The 21,948-nt window shown below is 41.5% G+C and overlaps 2 protein-coding genes across 4 annotated transcripts; both read left to right on the top strand.

Moving 5' to 3' along the window:
• The first annotated feature begins 237 nt into the window (after positions 1–237).
• Positions 238–12,424, top strand: mst1 (macrophage stimulating 1). The gene is made up of 17 exons (XM_076268627.1): positions 238–295; positions 1,058–1,202; positions 1,716–1,831; positions 2,328–2,442; positions 2,990–3,126; positions 3,331–3,451; positions 3,704–3,822; positions 5,278–5,455; positions 5,947–6,077; positions 6,407–6,509; positions 7,571–7,746; positions 8,693–8,804; positions 9,160–9,237; positions 9,441–9,587; positions 11,324–11,430; positions 11,836–11,975; positions 12,144–12,424. The coding sequence occupies exons 1-17, from the start codon at positions 238–240 to the stop codon at positions 12,303–12,305; spliced, it is 2,145 nt and encodes a 714-aa protein (XP_076124742.1). The 3' UTR covers positions 12,306–12,424.
• Positions 12,425–14,406: 1,982 nt separating this feature from the next.
• Positions 14,407–21,290, top strand: LOC143104254 (uncharacterized). 3 transcript variants are annotated; one of them, XM_076268239.1, is made up of 6 exons: positions 14,407–14,523; positions 16,219–16,414; positions 17,536–17,613; positions 17,939–17,989; positions 18,153–18,182; positions 19,372–21,290. In XM_076268239.1, the coding sequence occupies exons 2-6, from the start codon at positions 16,301–16,303 to the stop codon at positions 19,450–19,452; spliced, it is 354 nt and encodes a 117-aa protein (XP_076124354.1). In that variant the 5' UTR covers positions 14,407–14,523; positions 16,219–16,300; the 3' UTR covers positions 19,453–21,290. The 3 variants fall into 3 exon arrangements, with proteins under 3 accessions (XP_076124354.1, XP_076124351.1, XP_076124353.1); XM_076268236.1 differs by having other exon boundaries at positions 16,214–16,414; XM_076268238.1 differs by having other exon boundaries at positions 14,407–14,527; positions 16,214–16,414.
• Positions 21,291–21,948: the final 658 nt, after the last annotated feature.

Genomic DNA, 21,948 nt, shown 5'->3' with positions numbered 1-21,948 from the left:
CCGTTTGTGGCCTTTCCTAAAATATTTATTCTGTCATACAGACATGTTGTAACATGAATTAAATGTATCACGAATAGGCTATTCAATTTCGAATTGAACCACAACAAACGGTGAGTTTTTATGAAGCTTTTCAGAAATCAGCCAGGACACCAAGCGATCACTAGCCTAAACAGTTTTGGGACAAGTTCCAGCTAGACCATCCCCAGGCTACCTCCGAGGGTCACCATATGAGCAACTATGAACGCAACGTTTCTCAGCACGTTTTTTGTTTTTTGGAGCTTTCTCGCAGTCGACGGTAAGGTTTTTAACGTGCTGCCAGAACTAATATAACAATACAATATACCCTGTAAACGCGTTTTCATGTTAATAACGCATGTGGAATTTTGCCTTTTTATATTGTCTATCTTTTTTATTGAATATGTGTAACTTGTTAACAAACACGTATAGCTTATTTGCCCTATCTGGTCATTCTGTCTCAAAACGTTTTTATTTTAAGTATTTTATTCATAAATTTCGAGGGTTCATATGACATGAATAATTTGCCACTCGTGCCAACTGTGATGATGGATCAAAATTGTTCAACTGCAGTCATACACACCAAGAGAATGTGTGTGGCTGTCCATTTGTGGACTGCCTCTGGTGTGATTACATATTTGCATTGTTTGTTGGTGTGCTTTTCCTTCTGTGGTAGAAAAAAGGATTATAGGTCCAAAGGTTGTGTGTGTGTCCAGGGTCCGCTACATTATCACAATAGTCTACGTGAATTCAGGAATAGAACAGATCATGTTTGATCAGGCATCAAACACCAACAACACTGTGGCCACTTTTGTAATCATGCTTATACATCTGCAGTTTTTACCTTTCCATAAGTTCTTTTTAAAACCATTTGGATTTGTAAGTTTGCAGTCCTTACTGGGTCTGTGATCATCTTTAGGATGCTCCTTACTGATTTCTTTGGGTTTCATAAAATGCTTTATCTTGGATGGGTATTTTCTTAAAATGTAGAGGTCCATGCATAAATAGTCCTGTAATGTTTGTGTTTGTGTTTTGCTTGCAGGAAGTCGCAGTGCACTAAATGACTACCAGCGCTCCGAGGGGAGGGAACTGGTGGCTAAACCCTGGAATGTAGACAGGGTGCGTCTGATCCCCGGCCTCACACTGGAGCAGTGTGCCCAGAGATGTACAGATGGAACAGACTGCAGGTTCGCTCACACACACATACATACACACAAACACACACACAAACACACGCACATTTGGGAGCTCACAAATGCACAATGCAAGATACACAAACACAGATACAAATATACTGTTATTGCCAAGTATACAAACCCACAAATATGTGTTTCAGCCGTTTTATGATGCTAGGATATTTTCCCCCACAGTATGACACAAACCTTGCAAATGTGTAGTCATTAGTGTTTAACTGAAGAAGTCTATGTTGATATTTACAATCAGATACTTATAAGTCTAACCATGTGTAAACAGAGAGAGGAACTAATATTCAAACTTTATATCACCAAAGCAAATGACAACAATACAGTTTAAGCTTCTAAATCTAGTTTAGGGCAATTCCACGCAAAACTAACACATCCATAATGCCAACACAATGCCATGGTGTTTAGTTGGCTTTATGGATGTCACAGTTTTGCGTGGAATTGCCCTTTGTGTTGTCGACCTGTTTGGGCATTATAATTATATTGTTCCTCTTATAGGGCATTCAACTATGAGACCCGTCCGACTATTGCCTGCAAACAGCTCCCCTGGGTTGGAGATGGAGACAATGCAGAGGTCAAAAGGAATGTGAACTGTGACCTTTATGAGAAGAAAGGTCTGGTCTCCTACATTTTAAAACGCCTGTCATCAGAATGCTACTTAATATAAAACTCAGTCATGATATTGAACACTCTGTTAGCATGTTAGCATTTCTTAATAACCGGATTCAGCCAGTGCACACACAAAGTAACAGGGATGCCCATTTCTTTGGGTGTTTGCTTATCAGTGGCTAGATTGTGTGGATATTTCAGTTGCTGATTACAGAGTCTTGGAGAGCCCCATCTATTTTTAAGAAAGCTGCCTCAGTGTAAAACAAACTAACTAAAGCATTCTGAAGTATAGCCTGCCATAACCTTAAATCTTTCTCTGTCTTCAAAGAGCTTTGTAATCCACATTAGTAGCTTTCCAAATCCCAGTTTTCAGTTCTAGTTCCAGACATCTGTTGTCTTACATAGTGATGGCAGATGGATCTGATTTGCTTGGTGACTATTGCTGTTTATGATGGTTGTGAAGTAAACAATAACTGTGTGTTTGTTTTCTTTGATGCTCAGTGTATGTGAGGAAGTGCATTGTGGGAAAGGGAGAAGACTACCGTGGGAAAGTGTCTGTGACAAAAAATGGACACAAGTGTCAGCAGTGGTGGTCAAAGTTTCCTCACGACCACAGGTGAGTTTCTCTCTGCTCAGGTGTCATAGGTGTCACATAGGACACTACAGCAAACATGAGACGCTCTCCTCTACATGTCCTCTATGCTTCTAACTTTAACTTTACACAGTCATCCTGTCAGTCTTAACCCCCCCCAGCCTCTCTCTCTCCCTTTCTCTGATCCTCTACACTATTTCCACTCTCTCTTTTATGCTTCCTTTCTCTGCATCTGTCGCAAACTTAAGCACAAACACACACCACAATTACACCCACTCTGTTCCTCTCTTCCTCTCTGTTTCTACCCGATTATCTCACTCTGTCACTCTGACATTCTTACTTCTGTTCCAGCATATCACCCCTTCTCCCGCACTTCCCATGTGCTGTATATGGTAAACACATACTGTATGCAAATGCACACTGTACACACACTCGCGCACATACACACACGTGAAACTCACACATGCACACACATGCATACACACAGGCATACATACACACACATGCACACACACACACACACACACACACACACACACACACACTAAAGCTACCCCTTGTGTGCTGCTAGATGGACTCCCACAGCCACTAATGGCCTGGAATTGAATTATTGTCGGAACCCAGATGGGGATCCGATCGGGCCCTGGTGTTACACCACTCACCAAGAGCACCGCTACGAGAGCTGCAATATTCCCCACTGCAAAAACGGTATGACCTTTACAGTGTTAGTTAGCTAATGTGGAGGTCAACAGAACAATGCTTGAAAATTGAGTGTAGTTCAGTACAGATTACTCCACTCAAGTCATTTTCTAACTAATAGTTGTAAGGGAAGAGCGAAATAAGACCAGTAGTTTGAGCGTTTTTGTTTTGTTTTTGTGTGTGTGTGTGCACCTGTGCTTGTGTTTCTGTCAGAGGTATGCATCACGTGTAATGGGGAAGACTATCGGGGGCAGGTGGACCACACTAAGACTGGCCGGGAGTGTCAGAGATGGGACCAGCAGCACCCTCACCAGCACATCTACCAGCCTGAGAAGTGCGCCCATACCCAGCCTTCACACACGCAGCAACCACCCTCCACACACACCACACGCTTACTCCACTTACTTACAGTCTTACTTACTGGTTGTGTGTGTGTGTGTGTGGGTGTGTGTGTGTGTGTGTGTGGGTGTTTGAGTTTGTGCATTTGTGTGTGTGTGTGTGTGTGTGTGTGTGTGTATATGTGTGTGTGTGTGTGTGTGTATGTGTGTGTGTGTGTGTGTGTGTGTGTGTGTGTTTTGTGGTCCAGGTACCCAGAGAAAAGCCTAGATGATAACTACTGCCGCAACCCTGATGCGTCACCAGTGCCCTGGTGCTACACCACCGACCCTCTGGTTGAAAGGGAGGACTGTGAGATCCGCAAATGCGGTAAGCCAACATTTGCTATATTTGGGTACCACTCCGCTCAATCTCCACCCAGTGTTAGAACGCAACTTCCATCACAATTACGGCATCAAATGAACAGTGGCCAAAGTTGGTAGTTTGCGATGCCACCAAATACTGTAGATCTGGCCCATCAATGTCAATGTCATAAACAGCTCATTTTCACAAGTTTAAATCCAAAGTATGGTATTATTGCTAATATCCATAAACTAAATTGATAGGTGATTGTGGTTTGACAGCACATTAGCACATGGCTGTAAACCTGCCAAACCACAAGAAGCAGTTGTTGAAATTTTCACCGACAAACAATAGGTGGTGCTCTAACCACACACACTTCAGATTATTGCTCTAAAACCCAATCATGTTTTTGGTCATTTTAAATATCATCACATTCAGACACCTCTCAGCAGGATTGAAACATATTTCCCTCAAGAATCATTTTGGAACCTAACAGCCAAAGGGAAATTTACAGGGAAATTTACATTTTGCTTTATGTATGAGCCACACAGAGCTTAGGACATCTGTAAAGTCTATATTAAGTTTTAACAATGATACCATGACTTTTTCATGAATGCCTTTGTGTCAGCAGCTGTATACAGTATGCACATGTTTAACCAACATACATTCTCTGGGGTTTTTTTGACCAACAGAGAACTAGTACTGGTACCGGTTCCGTTCAGAATCCTTTGAACTTTGGTGCTGTCAAGTGAATCTAGTGAGCGTGCATTTCCACCAGTTTTGAACGGAACCTAGGATGCGTCATCAACAGAGGGTGCTGCATGCATAACTAGCCTGTCGGATGGCACACCCACAGTTCACAGGAAAAAACAACCTTTTTTTTGGTGCCAGCTCCAAACCAAACTTTCAGGTTCCGAACCGATTTATCTTTGGTCAAAATGCTCTGCACAGTTCACAGTTCAACACCACAGTTCTGTCTCTGAGTGTGAACCAGAAGAGAGCCGGTTCTCTGTTGGTGGCTATTTGTGGTGTAGAATCTGTTTGAAGATGAAGATTTGAGATGAAGATTTGCTTTCTCTTTCTTGTCTCATCCCTGCATGGATCCCTGAAACTTCTCTCTTTTTGACCATTTCATCCCCCTTTTCCTCTTCCCTCATCCAATGTCCACCCTTCTCTTCTCCCTGTTTTCTCCCCCTTTCATCTCATTCTTTCTTATCTCCTGCTCTTCTAATCCTCTGGCTCTTTTGCCCTTTTCTCCATTCCTCTCCTCTCCTCTCATCTCCTCTCCTCTCCTCTCCTCTCATCTCATCTCTTCCCCTCTCCTCTCCTCTCCTCTCCTCTCCTCTCCTCTCCTCTCATCTCTTCACCTCTCCTGTCATCTCCTCTCCTCTCATCTCCTCTCCTCTCCTCTCATCTCCTCTCCTCTCCTCTCATCTCTTCACCTCTCCTCTCTTCTCCTCTCCTCTCCTCCCTGCCTGTCAGAGCCTCCTGAAGTTCCGAAGCGGCGCCTCCGCTCCAGTTACACCACCAACTGTTTCCGCGGCCGTGGGGAGGATTACCGGGGGAAAGTGAACGAGACAACCTCAGGGATCCCCTGCCAGCGCTGGGAGGCCCAGCGGCCTCACATTCACCCCTTCTACCCACACATTTACGAGTGCAAGTGAGCCAGACGCGCCTCAGAATTCCCACACATCGACGTCTGACCTTTGCTGTTAACCTTTTGTCTCTTGAAAGAAACACACACACACATATGAGCTGCAACAGTGACTGATTGACCCAGAGATCTTGCAGAGCACAGGTCATCCCATAGCCCTGTTTGTGCACATAGTAACAACTAGCCTGCACTGCAGCTGTCTTTGCCCCAAGTTTTTACCCCATGCTCTGTACTGCATTATTATACCTTAGGGTCTTTAGTGTGCATTAGTCAGATATAATTAGAATCAGGCAAAGACAGGACATAAAGAGCTCATTTATACCGTCTTAGAGAGATGTACTGAAAAATACAGAACACCCAAGACTTGATGTCTAGTGCATAGACTGTATGGTCTAGTGTGACAAAACAATGAGCGTCCTATTCTGTGAGAGGGAAGATGTGAGGTCATGTGATGTCCTGAGTGACCCAGCTGACTCAGCTTCTCTTGGCTCTGACAGGGGTCTGGAGGAGAACTACTGTCGGAACCCAGATGGATCCGAAGCCCCCTGGTGCTTCACGTCGGTTCCAGAGATGCGCACCGCACTGTGTCTGCAAATCAAGCGCTGTGCTGACGACATTGAGGCCGAAGGTGCTGTATAGAACCATTTCGCTTTAACGGTTCTAGTGAGAGCCCAGCATATTGCCTGTGTTTGGTTTCAGCTCTATAATACTGTAAATCCAGATGTAGTCATAGATGCAAAGTAGCATACTCTTTGTCTCCAAATGATTCTTCAAGAAGAAATTCTCTGCATGTGAATTTTTGATTCTTTAGAATCCTATGAAGAACCACAAGTCTTTAGATGTGTCACAACCCACATCAGCCCAATCCCAATCCCAATTTAATCCAGTAATTCTCACAAAAAAGGGCAGATCGCCAAGGCAGTCATTGTACTCTAGACAGTTGTGTTCACATTACAGATTGCTATCATGACAGTGGAAAGAACTACAGGGGTACGGTCCACAAGACCCGCAAAGGCATCAACTGCCAGAAGTGGAGTGGGCACACCCCACACAAAACCAAGTGAGTTCTGCCAAAATGATTTATTAAGCACCTCATCTTTGAATGCAGTTTAGTTCACTGAATAGCCCTCAGTACCTCATCAACAACAACAAAAATGTCTGAATCAGTGCATAGACTGTGTATAAACTGTCAAGTGCAGTATCAGTTCTTTCATCAGAATATTAACGTGAATTCCACTGCTTCATTGGACATTGATTAATTTAGCAGACACTTTTATCCAAAGCAATTTACAAAATGAGGATGGAGTATCCTATTGTGTGAAATCCCCTACCTATAGCACTAGGAATTTAACATCTCTCCAGTAGGGATGTAACGATAAAAATGTTGACGATAACAATTATCGTTTTCATTTCAAATATCATGATTATCACGGATGATTACCACGGTGTGGAAACCATGTATTTAATCCTTCCCAGCTTCATCCAAGCCTGCTTTTGACATAGGCCTGGTACAATGAAACAAAACTGGTACCCTACTGATTCTGTTATGTACTTGATGGATTTAATTGTGGCACAAAGCCAATTATACATGACCAAGGAAAAAGTGAACGGGACAACACACAATGTCACGGTAACGTTATACTATGAATTAAGAATGCTCAGCTCAGCCAGGTTTGTTTGTGCAGTTAGGATGTAGGCCTATGAATGTGAATGAAATTATGCCCTTCTCCAGTAGCAATAGGCCACCTTAAAATGCACCAGAATAAAAGAATCACATCTACTCAGTACCAATTTTTTACCCTCCCACAGCACCCCCTCTATGAGCACCCCCAGATGAAAATGTGTTCCAGCGTCCCTGGTTAAATGTTGCACTTTTGATAAGGTTTTGCCTATATTTTGTAATAGTAAATGCTGTCACACTTTTTGAAACTATTTCAGCCCATTAGTCCTTTCTGAACATATTGAACACACTTTTAAAAATTTCGCGATAATACCGAAAACCGTGATAATTTTGGTCACTATAACCGTGAGGTTACATTTTCATATCGTTAAATCCCTACTCTCCAGTGTATATTTGAAAAAACTGGGGTTTGAGTGGCTTTTGTTTTTGCGTATCTCCAGAATCAACCCAAAGACAAACCCAGATGCAAACCTGACAGAGAACTACTGCCGCAACCCAGATGGGGACCTGCATGGACCCTGGTGTTACACCACGGATCCCAAGACAGAGTTTGATTACTGCGCCATCAAACGCTGTGGTAATGTAACAAATTGTTCATCAAAGCAAAGAACAGCAGGTTCCCTCTGTTCCAACATCTCCAAATCAGTGCTGTTCTTTGGATGTTCAGTTCATTTCACTCATTTCCAGTTGTTCTCTCATTTCATACACATTAATAAATCTCTCGTTTCCTTCAGTGATGATTACTGCTATCTTCTCTCTGACTCTCTTTGAGGATTGCGGCTTAATTTCATTTTATGGAGTTTCTCTGCATGATTAGAGCATCTCTTCCCTCATATTAGAGATGGCTCTTTTGAAATTCTTCCGATGCAGTGTAGTGATTTCAGTTCTGTCCTCACTGTGATTGGGAGGGTCCATAAGGTTCTTCATCCTAACTAATGTTATTTTGCAGATGGAGTGGTTACTGAGCCCAGTATCAGACCACCAGGTGAGATTTTTATTTTAGGTGTTTACATAGATGTGCAATTACTTGTATTTCTTCAGACTCTTTATTGGACATATTTATGTAATTAGCATGTTATTTTTGTATACAACTAAAAACTGAAAGACATGACATGGGGAATCACCCCATACTCTTTTGTCTATAAGTCTAACTCAATGGGCCATAATTTACTGTAAATGGCAGGCAGAGGGGAAAGTCTCTTAACAGGCAAAGTTTTCATGCAGAAATTATAGTTATCGTGTGGCATGTGGGAGCATTGGGAAGTTGACTCAGCAATGTTAAGTTCTTGCCCGTGCCGTTAAATTAGCAAATTGATTTTTGCCTTAGACCTAAGACTTTGCACTTTGTCCATCAATTAGGGCTCTATAGGTCTTGAGTTAGAAGTGGAAATATATTTGCAAAAACGGAGTCTTCCTGCGTGTGTGTGTGTGTGTGTGTGTGGTGTGTGTGTGTGTGTGTGTGTGTGTGTGTGTGTGTGTGTGTGCATCCGTGTGTGTGCATGCATGCATATATGTGTGTGTGTGTGTGTGTTCATATGTGTGTGTGTGCCTGGTGGGAACAGAGAAAGTTGAGTTCAGTGAGTGCGGGAAGCGAGAGAACCGACCTTCCCCAAAGTTGCGGATCGTTGGAGGCTTACCAGGAAACTCTCCCTGGACCGTCAGCCTCAGAGACAGGTCTGCTGTGGCCTTTTTCAGTCTCAACGAACCTCCTTAATTACATGTTTAGGTTACCACTGTCAAATGTACACATCCCTGACTTCACTTTAAACCTCTGCATATCCTCTTGCTCAGGAAGGAGGGGTTAAATAATTTGTTCACTGAAAGATGTTTTGTTTTGCTTTGACATTGCTTCAGTGGAACATTTTTCAGTATTGATATATGGAGTGCATATATGATTATTCATTTGAAGATTCATTATATCACTTCAGTAATGACATGTTGTATTTGTATGTGACTCGCCCCCATCAAAAAAATCTCCCCGTTTCTCAGCTCTCTCTATCTCTCCCTCTGGCTCTCTCTCTCTGGACAGAAAAGGGAACCACTTCTGTGGGGGATCTCTGGTAAATTCCAAATGGGTTATCAGCACAAAGCAGTGCTTCTCCTCCTGGTAGGGCTCCCTCCACTTCTGATCATATTAAAGCCTCACATAAGGCAACATTTTGTTCATACAGACCATTAATTTGCATGATTGCTGTTTTTAATTTGATGTTGCTGATTAATCTCTTCTTTATTGCTTTTGTGTGCCTGTGTGTGTGTGTGTATGTGTGTGCCCACATGCATGCATGTGCATGATTGATTATATGTGAGCAGCTATGTGGATCTTACTGGATACTCTGCAGTGATGGGAACTCTTTTCCGCGACCCCAAAGCAGGAGAGCCTGACAGGCAGGTCATCTCCCTCACCAAGATTGTCTGTGGACCCTCAGAGTCCCACCTGGTCATGCTGCAGTTGGAGAAGTATGTGGTTTATAACACTAACACACACAGAGACACACACTCTTTCTCTCTTTCTCTCATACACAAAGACACACACACATACTCTCTTTCTCTTTCTCTCTCTGTTGCTCTCTCTCTCTCTTTCCCTCTCTTTCCCTCTTACACACACATGCACACAGATGAACAAATTCTTTCTAAAGTTCTTCGGATACTTTCATCATTAGATATACTCACTTGTATAAGAACTGGATATTACTGCACATATAAGTATAAGTATATATGCTCTTTTGATCCCGTGAGGGAAATTTGGTCTCTGCATTTATCCCAATCCGTGAATTACTGAAACACACTCAGCACACAGTGAGGTGAAGCACACACTAATACTGACGCAGTGAGCTGCCTGCTACAGCAGCGCTTGGGGAGCAGTGAGGGGTTAGGTGCTTTGCTCAAGTGCACTTCAGTGCACGTTCCAGTGCACGTTCCTACTGGTCGGGGTTCGAACCGGCAACCCTCCGGTTACAAGTCCGAAGCGCTAACCAGTAGGCCACGGCTGCCCCCAATGATGGTACTGTATAATTGAAAATAATACAAGAGAGAAATGGTGTTTACTGTATCTTTATCATTATTAGTGATGTTTGCTGTAAAGGTTAAGCCTAAAACTGCTTAACTAGACACAGCAGCATTTGATAGTCTAGTGCAGTGATTCCTTAAACATTTTGTGAAAATAATTCACTCCTCAAGTTTAACTTTTTGTGTGGTGATTCCTCTTAAAAACATTGGCCAAGTCTCACAACCCCCTTCTGTCCAACCGTTACAAATAGGTATAGGTAATAGCAGCCTTTGACAATCTGAATTATTTTCCGATGGAGAACCCATCGTATTGTATATCATTGTATAACTGGCAGTCCTGGGGCAAAAGAATTGCATGGTTTGCATAGTTGCTCATCACTGCAAGAGGTACAGGTAGAGATTTGAGTTTCTGTAAACAGAGCTTCCACTTTCAGAGGAACATTATGGAAACACTGTGGGCTCTATTTCGGCGATCTAAAACGCATGGTCACTGGCGAATAGCTTAGGGGTTTGTCCAGTCCACATTGGGGGAGGTTTTGTTATCAAACGTTATCAAACGTCGGACGCCTGGCACCACAAGGCGGTTCTTATGTTCGCATCGATATTTTGATAGTCAGCGGCACATTTGAAGGAATCTGCTTCCACATGAGACCGTGTGGAACAGGTATTCCACTAAAAACTTTACTAAAACCTAGCAGAGTATAGCTTACACGTATCTACACTCGTCTATTATTTAAACTCATTGGCAAAGTGAAACTAACTTCATCGTGGTTCATCGTCATAGTCAACAACAAAACAGTTATACACAGTTAATTACTTTCACTATTGACTGACAATGGGTTACCATCGAAAACATAGCCTGAAAAAAGCAACATTTACCCCAATAATATTTAAATGATTGAATAAAAAACCTAAGGACATTTATCGTGCAGAAGAGTTGCTGCCTACATCTCGTGACATTGCGTGAGTTTTAGATCGCCAAGATAGAGCCCTGTGAATTGTAAACCTACATCTAGGGCTACTGAATATTCCAGTTTTTAAACATGTTGGTCTAAAATTTTTTAGAAAATTGCCTTTAATTCAGACTGCAAATCATTTCGCAACCCCTCCCATATTTTCACGACCCCTCTGGGTGTCCATATCCATTCATGTCAGTCCTCCCTCTCCCTTCCTCTCTCTCACTCCAGGCCAGCACAGTTTAATGAGCGCGTCTCTCAGATCTGCCTGCCCCCAGAGCGATACATCGTTGCAGAGGACACCACCTGTGAGATCGCTGGATGGGGGGAGACCAAAGGTAAACACACATCGGAGTACCTACCTCCACCTTCATCAGTCTGTCTTCACCTCCACCTTCATCAGTCTCTCTTCACCTCCATCTTCATCAGTCTCTCTTCACCTCCATCTTCATCAGTCTCTCTCCCACTGGACTTGCGCACCATCAAATCCCTATCAAACAGCAGCTGTATTAACTACTAATGCATCCATACAATGTTATGATAATGATAACAAATAATAACAATAGCACAGTTGCATTGCATAACATCTGTAGTCTGTGTAATATTTGATTATAACTTAAATTACAAGTTAACATTCAATTGTATCATATTTGTATCATAAATTGTAACATTATGCTATACAGTGAATTGTTATTGAAAATATCTCTGAAAATCTTTCTCAATCTCCCCCCTTCTCCCTTCAGGCACAGGGGATGAGTCTGTGTTAAACGTTGCTCAAATGGCTGTCCTTAGCAACAAAGAGTGCAACAAGTACTTCCGAGGTCGTGTAAAGGAGAATGAGATGTGCACCACGGCTTTCCATGGACCTGTGGGTGCCTGTGAGGTAAAGGCATCACACTTGCTCACGCTTACCACTTGCACAGTCTACTCGAGAGCTGACTTCTTTTTTCTTCTCCTTTTGTATGTCTCTTTTCATCACTCTTTCTTTCTCTCTCTCTCTCTTTGATCTTTCACTTTTCCCATTCTGTCTATTTCTCTCATACTTTCTCAGCGGGATTACGGAGGGCCCCTGGCCTGTGAGTACAGTGACTGCTGGGTGCTGGAGGGGGTCATCATCCCCATGCGACGGTGTGGCCATCCTGGACAACCCAACATCTTTATCCGCGTCTCTGCCTATGTGGACTGGATCAAGAAGGTCATGGTCATGGCTTAGTAGTCCAGAGCCACCTCTACACACCCTCACACACCCAGTGCTTTTTTGATGATGATGGTCCAAATTTAGGCATAAACACAAATATTCTGCTGTTATTTTTATCTGTGAACATTACACTCTTTGTACACTTAACAGTGTCTGCCTTGTGTCTTTCATGAGAGATTTGGGTCAGATAAATATGCTTAGTATAGGTAATATGCTCAATATGCTCAGTAATAGGGGTGTAAAGGAACACATATTCGTACCAAACCGTTTAGGTACAGGGCGTTAGGTTCAGTACAGATGTGTACCGAATGTACCAAATTGCAGTCTTTTTGTAGGCTTTTTTGCATGTGGATGATGTTTCAAATTCGAGTACACATATTAAGTGGCAGACTGTATGTCTAGTTTAGTCAATTAAAATAAAAATTTAAATTTGCTCTTTTTCAAAATATTATTCCCGTTGCACAAAAATTAACAGAAAAATTAAAAATTAATGGAACTGGGGCATACACCGAATAGTTTTTTTTTTGTACCGTTACACCCCTACTCAGTAATTTTTGTGTGTATGTCTGTGTGTGTGTGTGTTGGGTCTCATAAGCGATGTGTGACGCTACTCGAACAGAGACTGACAACAACTCCAATCAGTGACTGAAGTTCTGAGTGAGCGGCGTTTCACTGTTTTAATCATGGCTCTGAGTAAGCGGGAATGCGCAACTACCAGTAACTTATCGTTTCGTTTCAGAGATACTGCAACCTGCGTCACTGTTATGATGCTGGGTGGGACCTAGGATGCTCTAAGTTATGTAGTGACACACGCATCTTGTGACGCACACATAACTTCCGCTCTGTGGCTGTCATCTGGTTTGTTTGGTTGTGAAGTGCAACAGCTTTGTAAGCAACCAACTGACAGCACAGCTGGTACAAGGCTGGTATGTGCGTGACAAAGAAAACCACGACTGAAAAATATTACTGCACACCTTAGCACACCTGACATCAGCATCAACGTTTATGCAACCATCCCCCGCCTCTACAGAATTTATGGAGTTATCTATTTAGGTACTGTAATGCCTATTATAGATTTACACATAACAACTTTTCTTTCTTTCTTAGTATTTGCATGATTATCTTTCTCTCCATCTCTCTCTCATTCTCTCTTGTTTTCACTTGCACCTGGAATTACAATCATTTTTATTTATTAAATGACAGTAATTTCCCATGTATTAGCCACATCATGTATAAACTGACAAAAAAAGACAAATCCTTGTATTGACCACAGCTGTGTATTAAGCACAGTGTCCAAAAATCCAATGAATCAGAATGAGATCAGTACTTTAATCAGAACGAAGAATGAAGAAAAAAGAAATGCATTCCCATGTAAATCCCGCTCCTGCATATTAACCTCATAGCTGAGGAAATTTGCAAAATCAATAAATCTCTATTAACAGACGGGAAATTATGGTATCCAGTGTCAATACAGAGATCTTCCTACAGTGGTCATCATTCTTGATGTAGAAGTTCAGAGACAGACACACACACACACACACACACACACACACACACACCTCCTCCCCTCTCTGGTGCAATGGGGTGTCCGGCTGGCCATCCTTTGGTGCCATGAATGCATCTGAGCCGTGGACAGAAGTGTGAGCACTGCACATTCCTGGCAGTTCTATAGGAGGATTTCTGAAGGCCAGCGCCAATGAGCCTGATGGAATCCAGCTTAAACAAACCTCAAGACTGGAGCCGCACGCAATCTCAGACAATGCATGCTCATTTACACACACACACTCACTCACACACACACACACACACACACACACACAGGAGAGTACTCACACTAATGAACCCATTCTGTACATTTTTCATCCTCAAAAACATTTTGATTAAATAAACCTATAAAGTATAAGAAGCTCATGTAAAAGTTTTGCTATGGATACATCAGGTATTTACAACACAACAAGTTATAGTAGTCTAGACATCATTACACAGATATGTAATATCTTGAACATAGATTTCACGAAGAGATCTTTATGTGATTTAGGTCCGCCTCTCAAGTGGGAGGTGTCTTTCACTATGCTATACGGCAAAGGCTGTTACGAAAGCCTATAGACTACATTTCTCCTAAGGCTTGGCAAAGTCAGCAATGCTTGAGTCTGGTCTGTGCTGCAGACTTAAGCTGTTCAGCTCTCTGCGCATTAGAGAGGAAGAGAAAAGAGAGAGACGCAGATAGACACATGTGAGTAGGTTACTGAACCTCTTTTATTTGGAATAAAATAATAATAATAATTATAATTGTAATAATTATTATTTGTGGCTCGTTCTATTGTGTTGATGTGCGTGTTATGCAGCTCATACAGCTGTAGCGTGGAAGCCAGCTATAGAAAGTAAACAACATGTTTATTAAATTCCACGTCATTTCAAGTGTCAGAAAAGTGTATTAGCTCATCATGTTTACAGCAGCCTACGCAGTTTCCTCCAACAAGGGTGTGGAGAAGGAACTCAGACTTGTTTTAAGGTTCAAGACCTTCTCACCACAACAACGTCGCTAATGTTGTTAGTCTGACTTGAGCAGTCACGAACAGCATGCATCTGTATCTAAAGAAGCATTTTGCTCGTAGAGGCATTGACTCTCAATATGCAATAGCCTACATTGTTTTGCCCAGTAATGATGGCTAATGGCTAAACTACTTTTCTAACAAAGCCTACGATTCAAAGATTACCCTAATTGTTTAGAGTAATGCACACTACGGTCCATTAAAGACTATTCAGTTTGGCATAGATTCGTTGCTATAGCGAAGTGTAAGCTATCCTATGCGGCTGTAGCTGACCAGTTCAGACAGCGATCAAGCAATGTTTACATGAGTGTCTGCAGCACGTTGTACGGATGCCGAGAGCACCGCTTGCGATCTTCGTCATGTTTACAATTTGACATTTTTTTAAATGTATTAAATTAGCCCAAGTGTATTTTTTTTATTTAGGCTATGTTGTTTCTTCTCTTTATTTCTATTATTTTTAAAAAACGTTTTTTAGAAGTCTGGATACAATGATTTGCCCATTTAAATGTCATGGTGTGAAACCTGGAAATCTTAAATAGGCTAACTTTATTATGTTTTCAATAGCCTATATTTTTGTTTTATTTTATTATATATTCGGTAGGCAAATATTAGCCTATATTAGGCCTACTAATAAGAAATGTGTGTTGTGTAGTCTACCCAAATATAGGGTAGCCTACAGTTTCAGTTATTTCAGAAGTTATGTGGGTGTGAAATAACAATTTAGATAAGTAATAGCCTACTCATACCATGAGTGGGACTTTTTAACTTTAGGCCCTTTTAGCTATCTACAGGTGATTCTTTTTTTTTCACAGAACTCGAAAAATATACTTACTTGTCCTATTGTGGGACACTGCCTAATGTGGAACACCTAACCTACAGTGGGTGTGGCTCTTCCCCAAAGTAATGAATGTCAGTGAAACTATGGTAAAGCCAAAGCTGTAGGGTCCTGTGATCAAAATTGGACGTGGATTCAATGTGTTGCCTACATTGTAGCCTAGCCTAGGCCTACTACAGAAGTCTGAAAAACAAACAAATTCCCAAATTAGGGCAATCCACCCTACATAGGCTATGAAGTGAGTAGCCTAAGCTATTTGTTAACACTTAACTGCAAGAGAATCGCATAAGATCTCGGAAGAGCCAGAGGTATTCATACAGTTATCACTGTACTTATTCACCACATTTGTTTAGTGTGCCATATACCAAAAAGAGAATTACCCTAAACAAGTTTTTGACGGATTTGTCGCTTGAAATGGTTAGTGTGTGTTGTTGAATCTAAAATCCAATGTATTGCCTTAAAAAATGGATCAGTTTCTCACTTCACATAGGTCTTTTGTTGTGCCAGTTAATAATGACCTTCTGCCTGTTGTGCAGCCCAGCTTTGAAGCCTATCCTGACAGCAAGCTGCTGAGGTAGTCCATGCTCCTGTGCCTGCCGAGGTGTGTCAGGTGACCAGGGCTGATGGAGGCGGGGTCCAGCAGTCAGAGCGCCGAGGAGGCGGGGCCTACCTCAGGGGAAGAGCCACAGCCTGAGCCACCACGGCGTGGGAGGGGTCGACCACGAAAACAGCAAGAGGTCAGAGGTTACAATCATATGGGTGCCAGTGGCAACTCCCATTGGATCACAGGGCAAAGCAGGCTTCCTCAGAATGAGATGAATTGAGATCAGACCATTTCCTAAAATAACTAAAAAAGCTGGCTATGTAATGTCACTGATGCTGCAGTGTGGGTTACCTCTGTCACTTAAAAGTATTTTTGTAAACTGTAGTTATGTTAATTTAGCCAAAGATAGGGCTAGTGATGCCCCTGTCTGGCACTGGGGGTGGTCACACCCAATTAGCTAATTAGCAAAGAGTGTTGTAAATGACGCATACCACTCTGACTGGGATTGTGAAGAAGAATGACATGCCAGTGGGTGTGTAGAGGAAGCCCTCTGCCTCAATGGTAAATTGCAAGTGGGCAGGTAACTAATTTGCTGTAGTCTTCACACTGGCCAGAATCAGGCCAGAAATAAGTCACACCAAGACACTGTTTGACGAAGTATTCAACTGATTTCTATTTATGTTTAAATGATGTTTAGTACATGTAGAATGTACTGTAGAATAACTGCCAAGACAGAAGTTGGGTGAATACAGAGGATTAGACAGTAGAATTAGATTCCCAAAGCAAGTTTCTGCTAAACCTTGGGCTCAAAAGGTCAGACATATGGAAGCGAAATAGCCCACTTGTCCAGGTCAGTTGACAAACATGACAAAACAATTTTCATTGGCTGATATTTATTTGATGTGTCTTGATTTAGATGATTTTGTACAAATTACCTAGGCTATGGAATTTACTGGCACTATATTATCTGAAGCGCAGTATCAAAAGCACAGTGAATGCAGTACAAGGGCTCAGTGGTTTCAGAGCACTAATGAAGACTGTTTTGATTTGGAAATGAATAGGTAGCTGAAAGTGGCAGTTGAAGACCACATGAAAATATCAGTTAAATGATCAGAAAGATCCTGAGTCAGGTCTATAGCCAGTCATTCTGAAATGTTCTCTTTTCTACTTTTTTTTATCTTGTTCTCTTTCTTTCTTTCCCTCTCTCTTATCCTCTCTCCTTTTCTCTCCGTGTCATTCAATTCTCCCTCTCATATTAATTTTCATTAATTTCCCCATTTCTCTCTCTTTCTCTCTCTCTCTCATCATCTTCAGGAGCCTGTTGGTCCTCCTCCTCCCAGGAGACCTCGTGGGCGGCCCAGAGGAAGTAAGAACAAGCAGGTCACACCCAAGGTATGCACACCCTGATCGACCACTGCCCATCTGGTCCAAGAGCTTCCAGAGTGTCATAGAGCTTGTGTTGAAAAGCGTTGATCCCCAAGAGCCCTCCACCTCTTATGAAGCCACTGTTTCTCACTGTTGAATTATCATTTAATTTCACACATTCTATTCACATTCATGTTAGAAATTAAGTGAAATAGCATTTGGATCTGAGAGAGTCCTTGAAAAGCCTTAAAAAAATAATTGTAAAAGCTCTGTCATTATTAGCATTCATTCTTTCCACCATTGTTGTTCTCCTTGGGGGGTTGCTAACCTGCGTTCATTCACACTGTTGCAGAAGGTCGAGCCAGCAGGTCAGAGAAGGCCACGTGGACGTCCAAGAAAATGGGTGAGTGCACATTCCTGTGACACACACTACTCCAATAAGTAGTTACATTACACCAACATCTGAACTGGAGATTAACAAGAAAACCTGTTGTCTTGTAATTAACTAAGTGCCTAAAACCAGTTTATTATTCTAACTCTAACTTAAACCTGTTTGTTTTCCATAGCCACAGAAAGTGAGTGAGGAAGAGCAACAGGTAAGACTTAACACACTGACTAGAGCATACTAATGCAATATGTGAACAACTCAAAGTCTACAGTCTACACATGGTATGGTATGTGTTACACTATAGTTATACAGAGCAGTTGAGTAGACATCTTAACCAGTCATGTCAACTCAACAGTACACTGGAAAAAAAGAGGAATATGTACCATCAACCTGTGACTTTTAGAATCCCCCTTCCTTATCCTGTAAAGACAGCATAATGGCAATCCCCATTACTATCATTCTACCTGAACTTTTGATTTTAAAAACCTAAAACCACAAGTAGACAGTTTGTTTTTACCTGTTAGTGTGCTTAAAGATATATTTTATCTGTTAATTTGCTAAAACCTTCGTTATCAATTATCTTTTAAAAAATTGGCAAAGGGGGCTCTGTCTGGTGTGTTTTCAGTCAGCTTGGTGGTGTGTATAACTGAATTTGCTGCCAGCTCAGTGCCTTAACAAGTTGCTGGTGCATAATTTGACTTTGAAGTCTGTCTGTCATTGGTGTATGTATGAATGTATGTGTCTTTGTGTGTCTGTGTGTGTGTGTGTGTGTGTGTGTGTGTGTGTGTGTGTGTGTGTGTGTGTGTGTGTGTGTGTGTGTGTGTGTAAAAAAGTTGAGCTACTGAAATTAGGTCCTATCAAACAGTTTTGCAGTTGTTATTGGAAATAGGAGTGTTTGAGTTATTTCAGTAATGCTGTTAAAGAAAACCCCTGTGCTCTGTACATTTGGGAAAGAAGAGGCCAGCCAGGGCACAGCATTGCTGTGGGGCGTATAGAAGCCGGTAGACAAGGGACCTGAAACCCTAAAGAAACTCCCAGTGCACTCATAGAGGCACCTGCAAAAGGCTGCATAAAATTCCCCCAGACTCTTTCAAACGGGCACGAGTGCGGCTCAAATGACTCAGGAGCAGCGAGGGAAACTAAGTACTAAACTGTCACTAAACTCCCTACTTCGCATGGTTTCCTGGACGCAACGGTCGCATTTCTCAGCCGTACACTTGTTCATATTCTTGCTCTCTCTATCTCTCTCTCTATCTCTCTCTTTCTCGCACACACACACACACACACACACACATATACACACATATACACACACTCACACACATACACACACTCACACACATACACACACACAAAGTCTCATTTCCACCTTTTTGTGTATCTCTCGCTCCTCTCAGGCGGCTCGAGATGAAGCGGAGGCTCCACCCGTCGCACCCCCCTCTCCCACGGCGCCCCCACCCGTGCAGGGAGGGCTGTGAAGACGGCTAGTGCCTCAGGAGGGTCGGTTGGTCCGCCTCCAACCCCTCCTTCCACCACACAGCAGTCACATCGGGCTTGCCTCACACAGGTGCACTGCCCCCCACCCCCACCCCACACACACACATACAAATACACACACACCCCTCAGGATGTCTTAACATACTGTACACCCCCCCCCCCCCCCCCCCACACCTTCTCAGAATGCAGAATACTCAGGATATGCTCTGGACAAAGCACAGGAGTTTACATTTATCTGATAATGCTTGAACATTCACATCAGTATTTTTTAGGATCAAACAAGATGACAAAAACATTTACTGATCTCAAAGGTGTATGATTGTTATTTTTGTGCAGTGTGCGTCATTACTGTAAGCCTGTAAAATTAGCCATCTGAATGTCTAAATGGTGAAGTTGGATTAACGTTTTCAAAATGAAATATGGGCACATAAGGCTAAACTTATTTTGTATTTGAAAAAAAAAAAATGTGTTTGCTCAAATGAAGGAAATGATTGAAATAGAATTATGAATTAGATATGAAATAAATTTTTCACAATGACTCAAAAACAAATTGTTACGCCTTCTCAGTGTATTTAAATCCACATATGGTAATGGTCATTTATGGCAAAGTATGGGAAATGTTTCTGTGTTTCTGTTCTGTCACAAGATGGTGTGGTTTGTGAACCGGCACTTTCCTTCTTTATCTTCTGGTTCTTAGAAGTTTTACAGGCCTTCAATTAAAGTGACACTGTGGGTTGAGATTTGAGATTGGCTTTCTTTGATAGCTATCAGCGTAATGTTTTTTTCGTCATTGGCTTTTTTATACTGTATATTGACAGATGCATAAGTCAATTGTCCTTTCATTTGGTCCATCAGTAGATTTAATGTAATACATTTATATTATTCCCTCTCTTTACATGCCCTTCTGGCATCCGTTTTTTAATGGAAGTAACTATGCTACAGCGGAATATAAATGTATTTTAAAATGTAGATATCATGGAAATGTCTGTATAGATACAACAGGACATTTTGATACATACAGGGGTAGTACCTCATTGTATACACAATATCCTATATTTCTCATTTTGTCATTGAATGGCCCACCATGCTGGTATTGAATGTTGTTATCCATATTGTGTACTTTGCATTTCCATACTTCCGGTTGATTATGGATTTACCTGGGCGTTTATGCTGTAAGAAATCAGCGGATGTTATTATTTGGCTTCAACTCCTGCATTCACTGCCTCTGCACACAACTCAGTACCTCCAAAGCTTCGGATCATCCTCACACCAATATAGTGCGTTACTCTGAGCCAGTATTCCTAACGCTGCAAAATTTACTTGACATGCTCCTCAGCCTCCATCTACTTGAACAATGCAAGTCAGCTGAGTGATGCTTCTGTGGTACCAATGTTGTCATGTTCAAGCACCCTGCATTCACCAAACAGCCTTTATTTGCAACAAAGCCAATTTTTTTTTTTTTTTTCATATTCAGACTTGCATATGAATATAAGTGTTCTGTTTTCAGGACAAACAAGATATTTTCTGCTGGGACAACTTCAATAAGTAAAAAAATCACTTTTAGTCTTTTGTAATCATGAAGGTTTATTAGAACCCTTTGTTCCATTATAATATATTTGTTGACATCTGTTCATTGTCATCGTATGCTAAATCATGTATTTTGTTTTGTTGCTTTGAGCTAGTTTGCCCAAGTTTTCATTGCCTTTACCCGACAAAGAGAAAATTGGAAATGGTCATTCCTTATACCTCAAAAGCATAATTTTGTTGTATTTTTAAAAAAAAAACATTGCTAATAAATTTTCCTTGAGTTTTCCTATCATATTGTTTGTTGTGATGTTGTTTGTGTGTGGCTATGTGTTTTCATTAAATTGATTAACAGGTCTGCACTATAGGTGTTAGTGTGACTGTGAGTCTCTCTTGGAGTAGGAAGGAAGGGCGTAGGTTTAGTCTCAGCTTTGGTAGGGACAGATCCCCAACTCCTGTTGTCACGATGCCAACATTATTGTTTCAATACCAATACCAAGTGAAGAATCTCAATTTCGATACTTTTGCGATTTTTTTAAATTTGATTTGGTTTGGGGGCCCCCACCTCCTTGACACCATCAGTAATACTGAATATTGTGTGATCATTCACATCAGTGGCAATCATAGAATTTGATTGACTCTCCACTCACTCACACACACACACACACACACACACACACACACACACACACACACACACACACATAGAAAGTGATGGTTGTCATAGATTTCTATTTCATATTTTGGAATTCATATAAACTTTATGTGTATACTTTATACTTTATAGTATGTTATGATCTGCATAATTACTAATAGCTAAACATATTTAGTCATTTGAATTAGGGCTGTCAATTGATTACAAAAATTTATTTAATGAATTACATACTCTGTGATTAATTAATCTAAATTAATCGCATATATAATTTTTGCTGTGCAAGTATTTTAAATATTTA

Source organism: Alosa pseudoharengus, unplaced genomic scaffold (assembly GCF_046254945.1).
Source record: "Alosa pseudoharengus isolate Yale_2024_CS ecotype anadromous, Long Island Sound unplaced genomic scaffold, YU_APseudo_1.1 YU_APseudo_1.1_scf_5, whole genome shotgun sequence".
NCBI lineage: Eukaryota > Metazoa > Chordata > Actinopteri > Clupeiformes > Clupeidae > Alosa > Alosa pseudoharengus.
This window is presented reverse-complemented; position numbering and strand designations above follow the sequence as displayed.